The 19,324-nt window shown below is 35.3% G+C and overlaps 1 protein-coding gene across 8 annotated transcripts in view; it reads left to right on the forward strand.

Annotated features, from left to right (window-relative positions):
- Positions 1-19,324, forward strand: part of RALGAPA1 (Ral GTPase activating protein catalytic subunit alpha 1) — a 219,420-nt gene that overhangs the window by 137,656 nt on the left and 62,440 nt on the right. For all 8 annotated transcript variants that reach the window (XR_003005576.1, XM_024762042.1, XM_024762043.1 and 5 more), the window contains 4 exons: positions 4,048-4,116; positions 9,671-9,805; positions 10,772-10,955; positions 16,854-17,718. Coding sequence is in view for 7 of the 8 variants with exons in the window: in XM_024762042.1 (XP_024617810.1) it covers positions 4,048-4,116; positions 9,671-9,805; positions 10,772-10,955; positions 16,854-17,718 (1,253 nt within the window). In the remaining variant the exon portion in view is untranslated. The remainder of the gene's footprint in view (positions 1-4,047; positions 4,117-9,670; positions 9,806-10,771; positions 10,956-16,853; positions 17,719-19,324) is intronic.

Raw genomic sequence — 19,324 nt, forward strand, 5'->3', positions numbered from 1 at the left:
CTACCATTGTTACCATGCAGAACATGATAACTGGATGTAAATGTGAATGTTCATATATATGTCTATTAGTATTAAAACATTTGAAATTTTAAAACTTGAAAATTTTACCCTTTAAGATTGATTATTCTGTTGAAAGTTAAGGTGTTCTTTAAGTAAGCATATTTTTTTTGTTCATTTGAAGGCCTCCAAATCCTTCCCCTTATTTTCTTCATAGTTTATATGCTATTAATACTTACCTAAGTAATTCTTAGGTGTGTAGAGTTTTTGCAGATTGCTTCACTTTACATTATAGTGGCCAGTGCCTACAGATAAATGGTTATACTTTACCTCTAATTGAATGAAGAAATGAAATTCTAAAATAGTAGAGCATTTCACTAATGGTTACCTACTTACATAGTTAGGAATAGAAGCCCAGTTCTATTACCAGTATTAAGTATTAATCTAATATACTAGATTCTATTAGTGTGTAAAGCCTTTTATGGTATAAATTATGTTTAGAGGAATTTTTCTACTTGAAGCAATCATTTATAAAAATTTAATAGCATACAATAAAAATACAGTAAATTTACCTCTATACTTTTTTTTTTTTTTTGCATTACGCGGGCCTCTCACTGCTGTGGCCTCTCCCGTTGCAGAGCACAGGCTCCAGATGCGCAGGCTTAGCGGCCATGGTCCACGGGCCCAGCCGCTCCGCGGCATGTGGGATCCTCCCGGACCGGTGCACGAACCCGTGTCCCCTGCATCGGCAGGCGGACTCCCAACCACTGCACCACCAGGGAAGCCCACCTCTATACATTTTTAACATGCACATTAAAAAATTGAATGAGGGCTTCCCTGGTGGTGCAGTGGTTGAGAATCCACCTGCCAGTGCAGGGCACACGGGTTCGAGCCCTGGTCCGGGAGGATCCCACATGCCGCGGAGCAACTAGGCCTGTGAGTCACAACTACTGAGCCTGCACGTCTGGAGCCTGTGCTCCGCAACAAGAGAGGCCGCGATAGTGAGAGACCTGCGCACCGCGATGAAGAGGGACCCCCGCTTGCCACAACTAGAGAAAGCCCTCACACAGAAACTAAGACCCAACACAGCAAAAGTAAATTAATTAATTAATAAACTCCTACCCCCAACATATTCTTAAAAAAAAAAAATTGAATGAGATCAAGAAATTTCCAGGGTAAATGATAACGCTATAAGAATGTTTTGCTTTCTTTTAATAAGGTCTTTTATTTCATATTCTTTGTATCAATTTTATTCATATTCTGTTCAGTGTATAATATATGTTAATTTAAAAAGCCACACTATAAAATCTTTCTTTAAAAAAAAGGTGTATATTTACAAGTATATATACCGAAATATCTGGGAAGATGAGAGTAAATTTCTTTATTTTCCCCCCAACTTTATTGGGGAATAATTGATAAATATAATTGTATTATATTAAAGTATATAACATAATGATTTGATATTGTAGAATGGTTACCAAGATCACAATAATTAACATATCCATTACCTCACATTGTTAACATTTTTTTATGGTGAGAATGCTTAAGGTCTACTCTTAGCAACTTTTAAGATATTCAGTACTGTACAATTAACTGTAGTTACTGTACTATACATTAAATCCTCAGAACTTATTTTCATAACTGAAAATTTGTACCCTTTGACCTACATCTCAGTTCACTAGACCCCAGACCCTGGCAACCACTATTCTGTTTCTATAAAATCAGCTTTTTTTACTTTTCCACATATAAGTGATACCATACAATATTTGTCTTTGTCTGGCTTATTTCACTTAGTGTAATGCACTCCAGTTTCTTTCATGTTGTCATAAATGGCAGGATTTTCTTCTTTCCTATGGCTTGAATAATATTCCATTGTGTATATATGTATACCACAATTTCTTTATCCGTTCATCTGTCGAAAGGCATGAGGGCTGTTCCATATCTTGGCTATTGTGAGTAATACTGCAGTGAACATGGGTGTGCAGGTATCTCTTTGAGACACTGATTTCACTTCCTTCTGATATATACCCAGGAGTGGTATTATATGGTAGTTCTACTTTTAATTTTTTGAGGAACCTTCATACTGTTTTGCATAATGGCTGTATCAGTTTACATTCCCACCAATAGTGTATAAGGGTTCCCTTTTTTCCACATCCTCACCAACATCTGTTCTCTCTTGTTTTTTTAAAAATAGCCATCCTAACAAAGGTGAGGTGATATTTCATTGTGGTTTTGATTTGCATTTTCCTGATACTACCGATGTTGAATACCTTTTCATATTCCTGTTGGCCACTTGTATGTCTTTGGAAAAATGTCTATTCAGATCCTTTGCCCATTTATAAATTTAGTTAGTTTTGCTATTGGGGGTATAAGTTCCTTGTATATTTTGGATATTAACGCCTTATCAGATATATGGTTTGCAAATACTTTTTTTCCATTCTGTAAGTTGTCTTTTCACTTTATTGATGGTTTCATTTGCTGTGCAGAAGCTTTTAGTTTATGTAGTGCCACTTGTTTATTTTTTTGTTTTTGCTTCTGCTTTAGGTATGATTTCCAAAAAAATCATTACCAAGACCCATGTTAAGGAGACTTTTCCTATGTTTTCTTCTAGGAGTTTTATGGTTTCAGGTCTTTATATTAAGCCTTTGATCCATTTCAAGTTAATTGTTGTGAGTGGTATAAAATTGGGGTCCAGTTTCATTCTTTTGCACATGGATATCCAGTTTTCTTAACGCCGTGTGTGTGTTCTTGGACCCTTGTCAAAGATTAGTTGACTGTCTGTGTGGGTTTATGTCTAGGCTTTATTCTAATGCACAGGTCTGTATGCCTGTTTTTATGTCAGTACCTTACTGTCAGTACCATACTTTGATTACTGTAGCTTTATAATAAAGCTTGAAATCAGGAAGTGTGATGCCTCCAGCTTTGTTTTTCTTTCTCAAGATTGCTTTGGCTCTTTGGGTGTTTTTGTGGTTCCATTCAAATTTTAAGATAGTTTTTTTCTATTTCTGAGAAAAACACCACTGGAATTTTGCATTCAGTTGCATTGAATCTGTAGACCACTGTGGTAGTGTGAACAATTGAACAATATTAATTCTTCCCCATCTATGACATGGAATATCTTTCTATTTATTTGTGTCTTCAGCTACATTCACTAGTGTTTTCTAGTTTTCAGCGTATAAGTCTTCCACCTCATTGGTTAAATTTATTCCTAAGTATATTATTGATTTTGATGCTGTTGTAAATGGGATGGCTTTCTTAATTTCTCTTTGTGATAGTTTATTGTTGGCGTATAGAAATGCAGCTGATTTTTGTATGTTGATTTTGCATCCTGCAGCTTTAGTGAATTCATTTATGAGTTCTAACGGGGTTTTTTTTGGTGGAATTTTAGGATTTTCTATATATAAGATCATGTCATGTACAAACAGAAATAATTTTACTTCTTCCTTTCAGACTTGGATGACTTTTATTTCTTTTTCTTGCCTAATTGCTGTGGTAGGACATCCAGTACTGTGTTGAATAGAAATGGCAGTTGTGAGCATCCTTATCTTGTTCCTGACTTTAGAGGAAAGGATATTAACTTTTTACCTTTTGAGTATGGTGTTAGCTTTGGGCTTGTCATATATGGTGTTTATTATGTTGAGATACATCCCTTCTATACCTAATTGGTTGAGCAAAGTAGATGTCTTGAGTGATAAATTACAGATGGTTTTTATAAATCTTTTTGCTTATCTATGTCTTCTCATTTTTCTATCAGAACATATATTATTTGTATGTTTATACATATTGATTCATGACTTGAATTTGTAAGAAATCCATTTATAGTTAACAGAGCATATATAACTTTGGTTCTGTACATTAGGATTGTAAATGATTGATAGTTAAGTGTACTTGAAAAGCTGACCTATTAAAAATTACTTTGAAATAACAATGTTAATATATTTTGGATAAACTTTCAGCAGTAGATTTTGTATCACTTTAGCATTATTGTTTAAGTTTTAGGATGCACCATTAGTTTGACATATTTTGAGCTATTTTCTTTATTTCCTACAGATTCTGATAGCCACTATTACCCATCTTTTGCCAAGTACAGAAGCTTCATCTTATGAAATGGACAAGAGGGTAATTTAAATTTTTTAATATTTAATATGTGGTTACCTAGTAAGATACTTACATTTTAAAACTGTGAACGTATATCTATTTACATGGGAGACATTAATTAATCTTGTGTTTAAAATAATTGGAAATATAGCTTTCCATTATTTAAGTGTAACTAAATCACATTTTAGTTTATATCTCAAGTTAATCATGGTCATCTGATAAAGTCTTTGAATTTTAGGGTTATAAGGAACCTGGGAGGATATTCTGTCCATTTATAATTTTTTTACTTGTTATGGTCTTGTTTATGCCTGAAAATAACTGAGAATAGATCCAGAAACATAATTACAGCTGCAGAGTTCTGTAAATAGTGGGCAGAACATATGTAATAAAACATACTTGATATTTCAACACAGTATGATTAAGAAGTGGTAACACTGAGATTTCTTGTTGGCATTGTCAGCACATGAGTTCTATTAAACTGTGGGAGTATATGAGATCACTTAAGGTGAAGCTGTAGAGTAAGAAGGGTTAGCAAAGTATAACACCTTGAAGATAGCAGTTAAAGAACAGGCAGAGAGGGGGATCACCAACGTAGTGACATAGAAGGCTGCTGAATTTTCTTCCTCGCTTGGACCCATGGAAGATACAGCTACACATGGAGCAATTCCCTCTGAGAGAAATCCAGAAACTAGTCAAGTGACCTCTACACATCAAGCGACTAAGAAAATACCCACATCAAAAATAGGTAGGAAAGGCTGTAACACACTCTTGCCATAAACCCCACCCTAGCAGAGCTCCATACAGTCAGGAGGAAGCCCCCAATTTCCACCTTTTCTCTGAGGAGAGAAGGGTTTAGCCCATACATCTAGCACCCCACCTTTTAAGCCTGCCACCCAAGGACAGGTCCCCGAATCACCTGGCTCTGAAAGCCAAAGGGCTTGCATTCACAGCTCCCATAGAACTATATGAAACAAAGAAGCAGCTGTTAACAGGCACGTTGCTGTTTATATTCCGTTTTAGAGATTTTTTTCCCCATCCCTGTTGTTTTTATTTATTTATTTGTCTGTGGTTTATCCATCCTTTGTTTATTTTGTACAGATGAGCAGATACATCTGTATTTTCTTTTTTCTTCCTGTTTGTTACACAAAAGTATAATAGTCTAGATACTCATTGGTACTTTCGGTTTTTCACTTGACAGTATACTCTGGAAATTCACAATAAATAAATTCACAGAGGTCTTCCGTGTTCTTTTTTGCAGCTGTACAGTATTAGTACTCCATTGAGGGAGTGCACCATAATTTATAAATTTCATAATTTATTCAAGTCATTCTTCTATGTATGGACGTAGAGATTATTTTCAGAATTTTGCAGTTACAAGCAATGCTGCAGTGACTAACTTTATGTCTGTATATTTTTACATTGTTGGAATGTGTCTTCAGGGTGTATTCCTAGAAGTGGAATTGCTGGGTCAAAAGGTAAACAGATATTGTAATTATGTTAAATATTGGCATTCCCACAAGCATATACTATGAGAGTGTTTCCCCAGAGCCTAACCACAGAGTATGACATATTTTAAAATTTTTGCCTGTTTGATAGGGGAACAATAGTGTTTCAGTGTAGTGTTCATTTACCTTTCTCTTTTTATAAGTGAAGTTGAATATCTTCTCATATTTGTTAATGGCCTAATTTTTTACTTTATTTTTGTGAATTGTCCATTCATATTTTTTTACATTTTCAGTCAGATTTTGGTATTTTTCCCTCAGATGTTTACATATTAGGGAGTTTTTTATGTAAGTCAGTTTATCAATCTTTTACTTCATTAGGTATCTAGATTTTGAGCCATAGGTAGAAAACCTTTTCACGTTTTCTTCTAGTACTTATACAGCTTCATTGTTTACACTTTTACCCCTCATCCATTTGAAGTTTATTTTCTGTCTTTTGAGATAGGGATCTAATTTTTGTTGTTTTCCTAAATGGATAACCAGATTTCTGAGTTCCCTTCATTAAAAAGTTCCTCTTTGCCTCTTAATGAATAATCAAGTTCCATAATTACTTGGGTCTGTTTCTTAACTTTCTATACTAGCAGTTTTCAAACTCTTTTGGTGACAAAATCATTTTACTATTGATAAACATTTTTGAAGATCTCAACTTTTGTTAATGTGGATTATATTTTGTCTTCTTGACCTGTCTTGTACTGAGAGTGGTGTGTTAAAGTCTTCTATTAATATTTCTATATTTCCTTGCATCTACTGTGGTTTTTCCTTTGTAGTCACTGTTATTTTATACATAGATATCCATAACAGTTTTATCTTCATTTTGAATTATAGCTTTAACATTAATGCTTTTTGGTTTGAATTCTAATTTGCCTGGTGTACCTTTTTCCATCTCCTTAGTTTTAGCCTTTCTGAATCTTTTTGTTTAACTATATCTCTTGAATACAGCACATACTTGCGTCTTGCTTTGTGAGCCAAACTGAAAATCTTTTTCTTTTATTAGGCAAGTTAAACCCATTTTTATGATATATTGTATTTTTTATCTTGCCTCTGTCAGTCTATTTTATGATTATTATGCATATTATATTTTCTGTTTCTTTCTTTGCATGATGTATTTCCTTTGTTCTTCTTAAAATTCTTTTGGTATTCAGGAAACTTTGTACTTTTTTCTTGTAGTTACCTTTATATGTATACTTTTTTTAATGCCTTTGTTCCCTTGCTTTCTTAACCTTTTATACTATGTGGTTTGTGATTATTTAATGGTATCCTTTATCTCCCATATGTTGCCTATATGTTAATAAGTGAGCTTATGTTACTTTTCTTCTCTCTCTTTACCTTTATTTTTAGTTCCTTTATGTCTGCACGTAACATTTAGCATATGTCATGTAACAAATGATTCTTCTACACTCATCTCTACATTTTTAAAAAATCTTAGATCCATAACTAAATATATCAGACACTCACTGTTAGACTTTTTACTGAAGTTCCTCTGTCAACTTCTTGGTTAAATGAAGTTCATCTTTATTCTTCAAGATGGGCTCATGAATGCAGAATTCCCTAAGCTCTTGCATATATAAATTTTTTTCTGTAACAGCAAGATACTTGAAAAGTAGCTACTTTTCAAGTAGATACTTGAAAAGGATCCTTGGTTCACACTTATTTTCCTTGAGGTTTTTATTTTTTTAATGTTGCCTTGCTTGTATACTGTTTTTGAGAAATCTGATGCCATTTTTATTCTCTTGTCCTTGTAAGTTATTTCATGTTTTTTCCTGGAGGCTCTAAGGAGATACACACACACACACACACACACATACACACACACACACACACACACACATATATTTATTTTTTTAGGTCTTACTTTTCAAGTTTTACCAGGATATGTATTAGAGTTGATTATTGCAGGTCAGTTTGTCCTGGATCTGGTAGGCCTTGTCAATATGTAGATTTTGGGGACTCCACATTTAAGTCAATAGGATATTCTTTTTCTGTCTTCCATTCCAGTCATTTCTCTGTGACATTTTTTACCTTTTTCTTTGTCTCACTTTTGTTCTCTTTATTCAATACCCCTTATTAAATTTTCTTTTTATTTTTTTAAACTTATTCTTCCTTAGGCATCTTATAACTTGGGCTTCATTTCTAATATCATTTTATCCTTTTTTAGTTTTCTTTCCTGACTTGAATCAATTCTTCCCTTTTTGGTCTATTTTTTCTTAGTTTTTTAAATTCCTGATTTAAGATGGGATTTTCGTTGTCCCCTATACCTAAATGCTTATTTGACAATATTTAATTTAGATTAGAAGGTTGTGTTATAGTTTTCTTCTGCTTCATTATTGGTTTTGGTGGGCAGGAATTTTCATCAGCTGAATTGCTTAAGATTCTCATTTTCTGTTTTCTTTTTATAGTAGTTTTTTATAGATGAAGACTGTCTGCATTTCTGTGGACAAGGTTGGTAGCTTGGGGTGGTTTATGGGATTCCTATTTCAAGAGCTCCCTCTTCTGGCAGTTTAGCAAAGTATAGTGTTTTCATTGGATGACACTAAGGTGGGAGAGGAATTACAGAACCATCAGTTTTTAAAAATTGTAAAAATCTTGCAAGGTATTAAATTTCTCTTTTCATTTTTCTTTTCACATTATGTTTTCCACAAGGTGTCTCTCCATTCCCTTTTAACAATTTTTCTCCCCCAAAGTATTACCTTTCCTGCAGTACTTTTAAATACTTTCCTTCTACTCAGTACGCTATCTACCAGTACATGTTTTTCATTATTCTCACACTTAGGGTAGACCTTTTTTGGGGGGCTTGGTTTTTTGGTTTGTACCTGGTTTCCTTCTCTCTTTTACAGCTTACCCAAACTACCCTCACTCTTCATGAGAGCTTGCAGTGGGAGAATGGGTAAAAGCTTGTTGGATTTGCTGTGTGTATTTTCTACTCACAGATAATTGAATTTAGAATGTTCTGTTTTCTGGTTATACTGAGGATGTGGGTTTTGTGGTATTTTATTGGTTCTTTTTGTTCTTTATTGTTCTTTTGGAGGGTGTGTTGTGAGATTTAGGCCAGCATTACTCTTTGAGTTGGAGAGTTGGTCTTTGATTCTAAAGATCAGTGTATCTCTTATTGCTACTTGATTGACACTTTTATGGTACTAATTGTGATTCTTTATTCAATAAAATGGACCACATAGATACTGCTATTTTACTCTACATTTTAGATAACAGTGTCTTGTTTATAACATCCATCAGTTTAAACGTGTCCAGTAGAAAAATTCATTTAATGTAATTAGTAAGAGTATCAGAAAGTGGTTAAGATAGTCTTTCTGGCAGGTTGCTCAATGAGGTGTTAAATTAGAAAAGAAATGTGGAAATGATTGTAATACATATGAACTAAAACCTTTCATTTGTGTTCCATTTCTTGTGCATTACGTAAGAATAGCTAATTGATGTCTGTTGTCTTTTAAGCTCAGTGTTTTTATGTTTGTTTAAAAATAATTTGGGGACTTTCCTGGTGACGCAGTGGTTAAGAATCCGCCTACCAATGCAGGGGACACGGGTTCAATCGCTGGTCTGGGAAGATCCCACGTGCCATGGAGCAACTAAGCCCATGTGCCACAACTACTGAGCCTGTGCTCTAGAGCCCGCGAGTCACAACTACTGAAGCCCACGCACCTAGAGCCCGTGTTCCACAACAAGAGAAGCCACTGCAATGAGAAGCCCACGTACCACAACGAAGAGTAGCCCCCACTTGCCGCAACTAGAGAAAGCCTGTGTGCAGCAATGAAGACCCAACACAGCCAAAAATTAATTAATTAATTTAAAAATGATAATAATTTTAATGTTCCTGTTTTTATTATGCTTAAGGTTTCATTGTGCTTGCTTGCCCTAAAATATAAGGGAGAAACCTACAGTAATGTTCATATACATCTTAAAATCATTTAGGTCTAGGTAAATATTAATGGTGGAATTTAGTTGATAGTTCCTGAAATACATTTTGGAAAACAAAAGATAAGTTGGTGAATTTCTGTTAAATTTTTAACTCTTATTTTATGAGTTTACAATAATAATGATCTTTTTTGTTGTTGTTTCAGTTGGTGGTATCCTTACTTCTGTGCCTTCTGGACTGGATCATGGCCTTACCTCTAAAGACACTGCTCCTACCAGTCCATGCAACAGGAACAGAAAATGATAAAATAGAAAAATCTGTTCTCAACTGTATTTATAAGGTAAACTTCTTTGCTTTATTATTTATTTGGTAACCAAGGGTTTTTAAAACCTAAAGAAATAACATTTCTTAGTATTACATTTTCATTGTTTTATAGCTAGGTATTTATTTTTAATAAATTTATTTTTGGGTGCATTGGGTCTTTGTTGCTGTGCTTGGGCATTCTCTAGTTACGGCAAGCGGGGGCTACTCTTAGCTGTGGTGCGTGGACTTCTCATTGTGGTGGCTTCTCTTGTTGCAGGGCACAGGCTCTAGGTGCACGGACTTCAGTAGTTGTGGCACATGGGCTCAGTATTTGTGGCTTTCGGGCTCTAGAGTGCAGGCTCAGTAGTTGTGGCTCACGGGCTTAGTTGCTCCGTGGCATGTGGGATCTTCCCGGACCAGGGGTCGAACCCGTGTCCCCTGCATTGGCAGGCGGATTCTTTTCTTTATTATTATTATTTTTTATTTACTTTTTTTGCGGTACACGGGCCTCTCACTGTTGTGGCCTCTCCCGTTGCGGAGCACAGGCTCTGGACGCACAGGCTCAGTGGCCATGGCTTATGGGCCCACCCGCTCCGCGGCATGCGGGATCTTCCCGGACTGGAGCACTAACCCGTGTCCCCTGCATCGGCAGGCAGACTCAACCACTGCGCCACCAGGGAAACTCTGAGCTAGGTGTTTTCTAAGAACATAGATTTATCTTATGGTACCTAGGGATAATTAAAAAGTACTTCTTACAAGACACTGTTGTTTCATTGCAAAATTTTGAAAGAAGTCTTTGTTGAATATGAGAATCATTCGTTAAATTTTGCTCATTCTTCTTTTTTAGATTAAATTTTACCTTGATTGAAGAGCTAAGTGTTTAAATATTTTAAATTTTTGTCAAGTACTTGTATTAGCAGTTGACTTGTTTTCTACTTTTTCTTTATGTATTTATTTTCACTTAAAAGGAAAACTTGGTATGTTTTTTCCCCTGTATTTTCAGGTATTACATGGGTGTGTTTATGGATCTCAGTGTTTTAGCAATCCAAGGTATTTTCCATTAAGCCTCTCTGATTTGGCATCTGTAGATTATGATCCTTTTATGCATTTGGAAAGCCTAAAAGAGCCTGAACCTCTGCACTCTCCTGATTCGGAACGATCTTCTAAACTCCAGCCAGTAACAGAAGGTAAAATGAATTCTCTTCAGGACAGTATTGTTGCTTGGGTTCTCCCAAGGTATGATTTGAGGCCTGGGTAGAAATACTGGAGGATAATATATCTTACTTGGTAATTGTTTACCTTGACATGTACGTTATAGCTAAGTTCATTTTTAGTTTAAGAAACAACTTCAGATACACAATTCCTAAGATTATATGTGATGACATTCCCTTTACACTTCTGAGTTATTCTGATAAGTTTTTTAACCACATTGTTTTTACATTCAGAGAGTTTACTCTCTGATAAAAGGGAAAGATGTAAACAAGTAACCTTATGATATGAGTACATATTAAAACAAAAGTACATTCAAGATACAGGGGTAGCCCAGAGGAACCCAGCAATTACTGAAGGGTTTTAAGGAGGTGATATACATCAGGGGTCCCCAACCCCCAGGCCACGGACTGGTACTGGTCTGTGGCCTGTTAGGAACTGGGCCACAGAGCAGGAGGTGAACAGCGGGCAAGCACGTGAAGCTTCATCTGCCGCTCCCGATTGCTCCCATTACCGCCTGAACCATCCCTCCACACCCGACCCCCCATCCGTGGGAAAGTTCTTTCACGAAACTGGTCCCTGGTGCCAGAAAGGTTGGGGTCCACTGATATACATGATAAAATTAGTATTAAGAGCACTTTGATAGTAGTATTTTACAGGCGTCAGCAAACTATGGCCCATGCCTGCCACCTGTTTCTATAAAGAAAGTTTTATTGAGACTCATGCATGCTCTTCATTTGTGTGTCATTATGGCTGCTTTTGTGTAGTAATAGTAGTGTTGAGTAGTTGGGACAGAGATAGCATGGCCCGTAAAGCTGAAGATAATTTACTCTCTGTCCCCTTGCAGAAAAAGTTTGGTGATCTCTAGTATGTTAGATTGATTTTAGGGTGGTTAACTCAGGATCAGAGAGACCAATCATGATGCTGTTGCAATAGGCCAAGCAAGAGTTGCTAAAGGGTTAAATTGGTTATATTTTCCCTAAACTAGACTAAGAATATGAGAAAGTTTAAAGGATTAGGAGGGAAAATCAGGAGGGCAGTATTGGAAATGGTTTAGCTTAGAGTGCCTGTTGGATATTCATATGAAGAGATCTAGTGGACAATTGATTGTACATGCAGATCTAGGTCTTAGCAGAGGGGTCTTTGTTAGGAATATGTATTTACATGGGTGTGTGTATTCTGAGAAGAAAAAGTTGGAAAGGAAGGAAAACCAGGAGAGAGTAGTTTCTCAGAAACAAAGAGAAGAGAAAGATTTTTTTAAAGACTGGCCAATGGTATTAAATGATAGAGATATCAAGTACAAAAAGACTGACAAATATATCTACTTTAGTTTCAGCAGAAAAGTAGGAGACAGAAGTGGATGGCTGTGGGTTGAAGAGCAAGCAGAAGTTAAGGAAGTAGAGCCATCTGTCAAAAGTGCTCTTTAAAAAAGCTTGACTTTTTTATTTTAAAAAAGCAAAGAAAAATCATAAAACAATAGATAAGTTAAAAGATTATTCAGGATTAAAGGAGTTCTAAAGACAGTTAAACTCAATGATAAGCTGAGAAGGAAGTTAGTAAGGGGATCATTAATAGAGATGAAGTTCCTGAGAGGTGAGCTGGAAAGATTAGGTGTTAATATTAGCCCTTCCTCTGCGACCAGAAAGAAGAAGGTGGAAGTAAATTAAGGGGACTGACAGAAGTTACTGAGGGCCCAGTAGAAAATGGAAACTGCAAAATTTTGGTTGCACCAGTCAACATTCAGTAAGGTGGATCTGGCAGATATACAAGGGAACAATGGCTTTCAGAATGTTGATATATGGTTTAGTTATAGAATCTAGGGTTGGTAAGGATTGAACTGATGCTAGGAAATGGGTAATAAGCTGGAAGAAAGTAGAGGTGATGCAGAAAGTAGATGTAGTTGTTAATAACAAATTAGAACAGTGATTCTCAGCCTTGGCTGCTTATTACAATACTGATGTCTGGTCCCGTCCATAGAGATTTTGATATATTGATCTGGGATTGCTGGGATTTTTAAAACCTTGCAGGTGATTAATATGCAGCCAAGTTTGAGAACCACAGAGCATATCAGTATGTTAGGACAGTGGTTTATTAAATGAGTTTTTAAGCAGTGGAACCTCTTCAAATAAATTTCACAAGGAAGTCCACTTTGTAAAACTTTTTAAAGTAGAGCTGCAGCAGGGATTGTGCTGACTTTTCTCCCATTCATCTGCAACAGCCCTCTCCCAGGCTCTACAAAACAAAATTGGGAAATCACTAGACTAGGAGGTTGTGGTCAAAGAGTAAACTATCAAGGAAGAGTTTGATTTTTAAAGGCAGAATAGTTATAAATGATTAAAACATTTAGGATGTGGCCGTGGTAATGGATTGATGACATAGAATGCAAGTGAAGATATAAAGTTACACATCAAGGAAACAGGGCTAGGGTTTTGGGTTGATCACAAATAGCTGATAATTTGTCTAGAACACATATATACAAGTGAAGTAGGAATATAGGAAAAATAATTCAGACAGTAATTGATACAGGTGACATAATTATTTCTTTAGATTTGGCATAGTACAATACAGTGTTTTTTTTACTTAAGGACAAAGTTATATGAAAATATTCTTTGCTTTTTGCATTTTTAAAGGTGTAAAATGATAAAGTTTGATTCAGGGCAGGATAGTGTATTTCTTAAACAGTGAAATAAATAGTTTACTTATGTAAAGGGAAGTTTTAATGTATTTCATGCAAATTTACTGTGCCATTAACAGTCACTGTAAAAGACAGAAAGGTGTAAAGGTTTTAAACAGATGAGCTTTATATTGATACCAAATACTCTGTAGGGTGCTATTCTCTAAATGTATTAAAGTTGTTCCCTTTGGACTTTCTTAAAGGTATTAAGGACCAGATAAATGCAGAACCTTTTAGGAACAGCTGTGAGCTAACAGCAGGTGATTCTGTGGTCTGTAGTGACTACATGCTGTGGGGTTTTTTTAATGTGGCAGAAATGGCTAATCATTGTGCCCTTGTCTAAGGCATGCTTCATCATCTTCAAGTACTTTTTTGGCCAAAGATTTCTAAACATAGAGTGTCCCTAATAAGCTCAGTATTGGATTGAACAAGTCTGATTTGAGAATTATTGGCAGGAGTAGCTGTAATTATTAAATTTACTAAAGAATAAAGCAAGGTAGTGAAGTTGGCTTTTTGTCAAATGGCAGTAGTCTTATTAGCAAAAAGTCATCATTTGCAGGGTCAGAGTGAAAGGAGGCTCCAAAGAATTCATTCTGTCTTAATTATAGTTTCACCTATACATATTATGCAAAGCTCATATTTAAAGCATTTGCCAAAATTAACTTCCTCTGCATGTTCTATTACAGTGCAGTGAATTGCAGCAGCTTTTTATGCCTTGCTGCTTTTGTATGCCATAATAATCAGTAATTACGGGTTTGCTGCAAATGCTGTAGGGTTTGTTTAATCTGACAATATGAAAAGACAACCTTGAATAGACTTTTTTAAATGAATGCTAGTTACATAAAGCCTTAGAAGCATCGATATCTTCATTTTGCATTTTCTCACAAGGCTGGTTATTTTAGAATTTCATTTTGAATTTCTACATTAGAGAATTTCATATGTTTTCTTTATATCTAAGATATGTAGAAGAAAGATGTGTATGTTCTGTAGCTTACAATTCAAAAATAAATCTAAATAAACCTAACTGCCAAATTAACAAGTTGAGAGGTTTCTGTCCCTTTATATAAATAAATATATATATATATATATATATATCCTGAATTTGGAGAAGCAGCTTAGGAAAGAAAATGCTTCTACCTACTTCTGAAATCTTAATTTATTTTTTAAGTGTAATCAGTGAATTTCTGTGAACCCTCAAGTGCAAAATGAGAATGGGAAGTATTGGCTAGATTATCTGCAAGGCCTCTTACAGTGTGAACACTCATTAAAATCGAAGCTGTAATTAGAGAAGCAAAAGCAGGCACTAGATTCAAATCACCCCTCTGTTTCTCATCATTCAGTGGCATATCTTTTTACTTTGCCATAATAGGTCTTGAAAATGTAGGATTGAATTAAGGTTAATCATTTAGTGTTGCTATCTACTGCTGAATAGCTCATTTTCAGAGCTAGCCATACTATCGTCAAAGAACAGCTCAATGTAATTGGAACTTTTTAAGTAAACTGAAAATGTTTATATATACATGTATGTAAAATAAAACTTGATTATGGAAGATTAAAAGTTTGACACTCAGTAACATTTCAAAATCAACCAAAGTCCACAGAAAACTGTTCTTTTTTAGAGTTGGAATAATGGAGAAGATGTTATTGGTATTAATGGCATAGCAGCTGATTTGTTGCTGACTCTTTGCCTGTACCCAGTGGTGTCGGTTCTGAATCTTGAGGGCTACAACCTCGAAAATATAACATTGTTCTTCTTTCTTGCCTCTTTTTAAGTAATCATATCAGCAGTGCACAACCTAGTTCCCTTATAAACTTTATAAAGTTGAGTTTATTGAGGTATAATTTACATGAAATAAAATTTATCTTCCTTTGATGTGAGAATTTTACTATATATTGATTGTGTTGGTGGTTATACAATTCTATATAGTTACTGAAATTCATCACAAAGTACACTCGAAATTAAGGAATTTATTTTATGTAGGTAATACTTTGATCATCAGGACATTTTCAAATCTATATTTATTCTGATAGCTAGGCCATAGTATTCCCAAATGATTAACTTTCAGAATATAACAATGCTCAGACAATATCACTGTGGTAGAACAATACAGAGACATGATTATTCTGTAACCTTGTATATAAGACAGACAAGAACACTATCAACACACACACAAACACACAACTGAACACCCTCTTCTAACATGAATGATTAGTATGTCTTTACTAATGACAACTCTCCTCCCACCTCCTAGATGAAAAGTATCAAGTTAACCCAGTTGTCCCCACTTCCTGACACCACTCATTACATAAGTGGCTTCCACATCAACCCTCTATAGAATCACACTGGCAGTCTTTGGCTAGTGGGCTTGGACAAGTTATTGTCTATCTGCACTTCCTCCTTTCTCCCTTTACTCTCTTTCTGTATTCTTTGTTTTCCTTCCACCCTCCCCTCCTTTTTCCTCCTCCTTCAGGTTGTGACATTAGGCACCTTGCCTCTTCAGGCCTCTTATTACTATATTCTTTGAGTTTTCTCTTTTTACCATTTCCTATGTTTGTTTGTTTTTAAGTTACTCATATAGATATGCTCCTGATCTCTTTAATGCCTTAGAAAAATAAGCAGGCCATAAAATATTTTTTCCTTTAAAATAAAGTTTCCTTGGCATATGCTGGCTACACTGACTCACTATTTAAATTGATCCTGACTCCTAAAGTTTAGTGAAAGATCACTTTTTTCTGACACTTTTACGTCATCCATAAAAGCCATAATTAAATGCCATTTAAGGCATGCTGCAAACTATGTTTCTGAATCTCCTCATAATATAAGAAACTTAACAGTTGGATTTCATTGACTTTTTAATCTGGGTGCTAAGTGATTTCAAGTGATTTATAACACTTTTGAACCTTCTTTGACGGTATGACGTACATTTAAGAGCCTTAGTTTAAATTATGAATCCATAAGCAAAATTTTCAAAAAGGGCTTTCTTATAAAAATGAACAAAACTTCATCAAAGAACAGTTTTCTTCTTCGTTATCATTCTTGTAGTACATACTCTAAATTGAAAATATTAATATTTACTCAAATATTTGAATGTGATTTTGATAATGTGATGGAATCCCCATTTGTTGTCTAATGTTTCATTCTTATATGACTTCCTAGGAAGCAGCAGTATTCCCACTCACTTATTATATTTTTTATTTCTAGTGAAAACTCAAATGCAACAAGGATTAATCTCTATAGCTGCCCGCACTGTTATTACACATCTGGTAAATCACTTGGGCCATTATCCAATGAGTGGTGGTCCTGCTATGTTAACAAGTCAGGTGTGTGAAAATCACGACAATCATTACAGTGAAAGCACTGAACTTTCTCCTGAACTCTTTGAGAGTCCAAATATTCAGTTCTTTGTGTTGAACAATACAACCTTAGTGTCCTGTATCCAGATCAGATCTGAAGAGAGTATACCTGGAGGAGGTTTATCTGCTGGCCTTGCATCAGCCAATTCAAATGTCAGGATTATAGTACGTGATCTTTCTGGAAAATATTCATGGGATTCTGCCATCCTGTATGGACCACCTCTTGTAAGTGGTTTGTCAGAACCTACATCTCTTATACTTTCATTGTCTCACCAAGAGAAGCCAGAAGAGCCTTCTACATCTCATGAATGCTTAGAAGATATAACAGTTAAAGATGGGGTTTCCCTCCAGTTTAGAAGAAGATTTAGAGAAACTGTACCAACTTGGGATACAATAAGAGATGAAGAAGATGTTCTTGACGAGCTTTTGCAGTATTTAGGTGTAACTAGTCCTGAATGCTTACAGAGGACTGGAGTCTCACTTAATATTCCTGCTCCACAGCCTGTGTGCATTTCTGAAAAACAGGAAAATGATGTTATTAACGCTATCCTTAAGCAGCATACAGAAGAAAAAGAATTTGTTGAGAAACACTTTAATGACTTAAACATGAAAGCTGTGGAGCAAGATGAACCAACACCTCAGAAACCTCAGTCAGCATTTTATTATTGCAGATTGCTTCTTAGTATATTGGGAATGAATTCCTGGGACAAAAGGTAAGAATAAAGGAGAAATTTTTCCTTTTTTAAAAAAATATTAGTCTTATTCATCTTATGATCAGCATTTTAGTCTCTGTTGTTTCCCTCGCTAAATTTTACCTACCAATTAGTTCTTTGACCAGTGGGCAGATTTTCTTTTTTTTTTTTTTTTTTTTTTTTTTTTTTTATTTTTTGCGTCTACTGAGTCATAATCAGGTTTCAAGGGAATAAAAAGATAACTTAATGTAATAAATTAACTTTAACATTTTCATAATGACTAGTATAACTATCTGACTTAGAACTCATAGCTCATACAATTGAAAAAAATCTTGTTTTTTCCAACCTTCATGTAAGCTAATAGGAAAAACTGTTTTTTCTTCTAACAGCAAATGTGTGAGTTTTCCACACCAAGCAGTTTCAACAATACCTGGAGTTAGCACAGGCAAGTTAAGGGCTCAGACTAATAAGACTGCCCCCCACTTTAGACATCAATTGCAGGTCTGGGTCACCCATACTTCTGGGCAACTAGCTGTAAATCAGACGTTCCTACAACCCCCTTCTTGGGTATGAAAATTAACTATAATGATTCGTAAAACATTTACTTACATTTATCAGTGTATTACAAAGGATAGTTAAAGAATACAGATGAACAGCCAGATGAAGAGGGACATAGGGTAAAGTCTGGAAGGATTCCAAGTGTGGAAATTTCTGTCCCTGTGGAGTTGCAGTGTGCCACCCTCCCAGCACCCTGAATGTGTTCACCAACCTGGAAGCTCTCCAAATCCCATAATTTAGGGGTTTTCATGGAGGTCTTATCATGTAGGCATGATTGATTATTAACTCAGTCTCCAGTTCCTCTCTCTCCCCAGAGGTGGGGCTGAAAGTTTCAAGATCCTAATCATGGCTTGCTCTTTCTGGTGATGAGGCACCATCCTGAAGTTATCCAGGACACCACCAAGAGTCACCTTATTAGAACAAAAGATGCTCTTATTACCCAGGAAATTCCAAAGGTTTTAGGAGGTCTGTGTAAGACTCTCCTGTTACCTCCAGCACTCAGGAAATTACAAGGGTTTTAGGACCTCTGTGTCAGGAACTGGGGACACAGCCCAAATGTATATTTCTTATTATGGCACATAGGCCTAACTTTTTTTTTAGACAAACAGTGATATGATCATTTCTTGTTTGTATCAGAGAAATTAACTCAGGATTTAGCATCAAATCAAGAAAAGAATCTGGATTTCATTTTTTTAAATTTTGTTTTCTCTTATGCCTATTGCAAAACCTCATTGAAAACTTGCAATACACACACAGTTTTGAAGTAAGTTAAGTAGGAGTTAAATGAAAAGGCATGAGACTTAAAGCAAAAGATCCAGGTTAGAGTCACTTAAACTTTGAGCCTCGGGTTACAGTCTGCAAATTGAGGAAATAACTCCTACCTCACATGATGGTAAGAATTAAATTAGATAATGTACATAAAATACTAAAATTGTACACTAGTGTAAAGCATTATTAATATTTTTAAATATTAAAAATATTTTTAAATTTATCTTTAAAATTGATTTTTAAAATTTCTATGATACTAAAAGCTGTAGGGAAGTGGAAGAAGAAGCATTATTGAATGTAT

The sequence above is a fragment of the Neophocaena asiaeorientalis genome, unplaced genomic scaffold, assembly GCF_003031525.2.
Source record: "Neophocaena asiaeorientalis asiaeorientalis breed wild unplaced genomic scaffold, Neophocaena_asiaeorientalis_V1.1 scaffold190, whole genome shotgun sequence".
Taxonomy (NCBI): domain Eukaryota; kingdom Metazoa; phylum Chordata; class Mammalia; order Artiodactyla; family Phocoenidae; genus Neophocaena; species Neophocaena asiaeorientalis.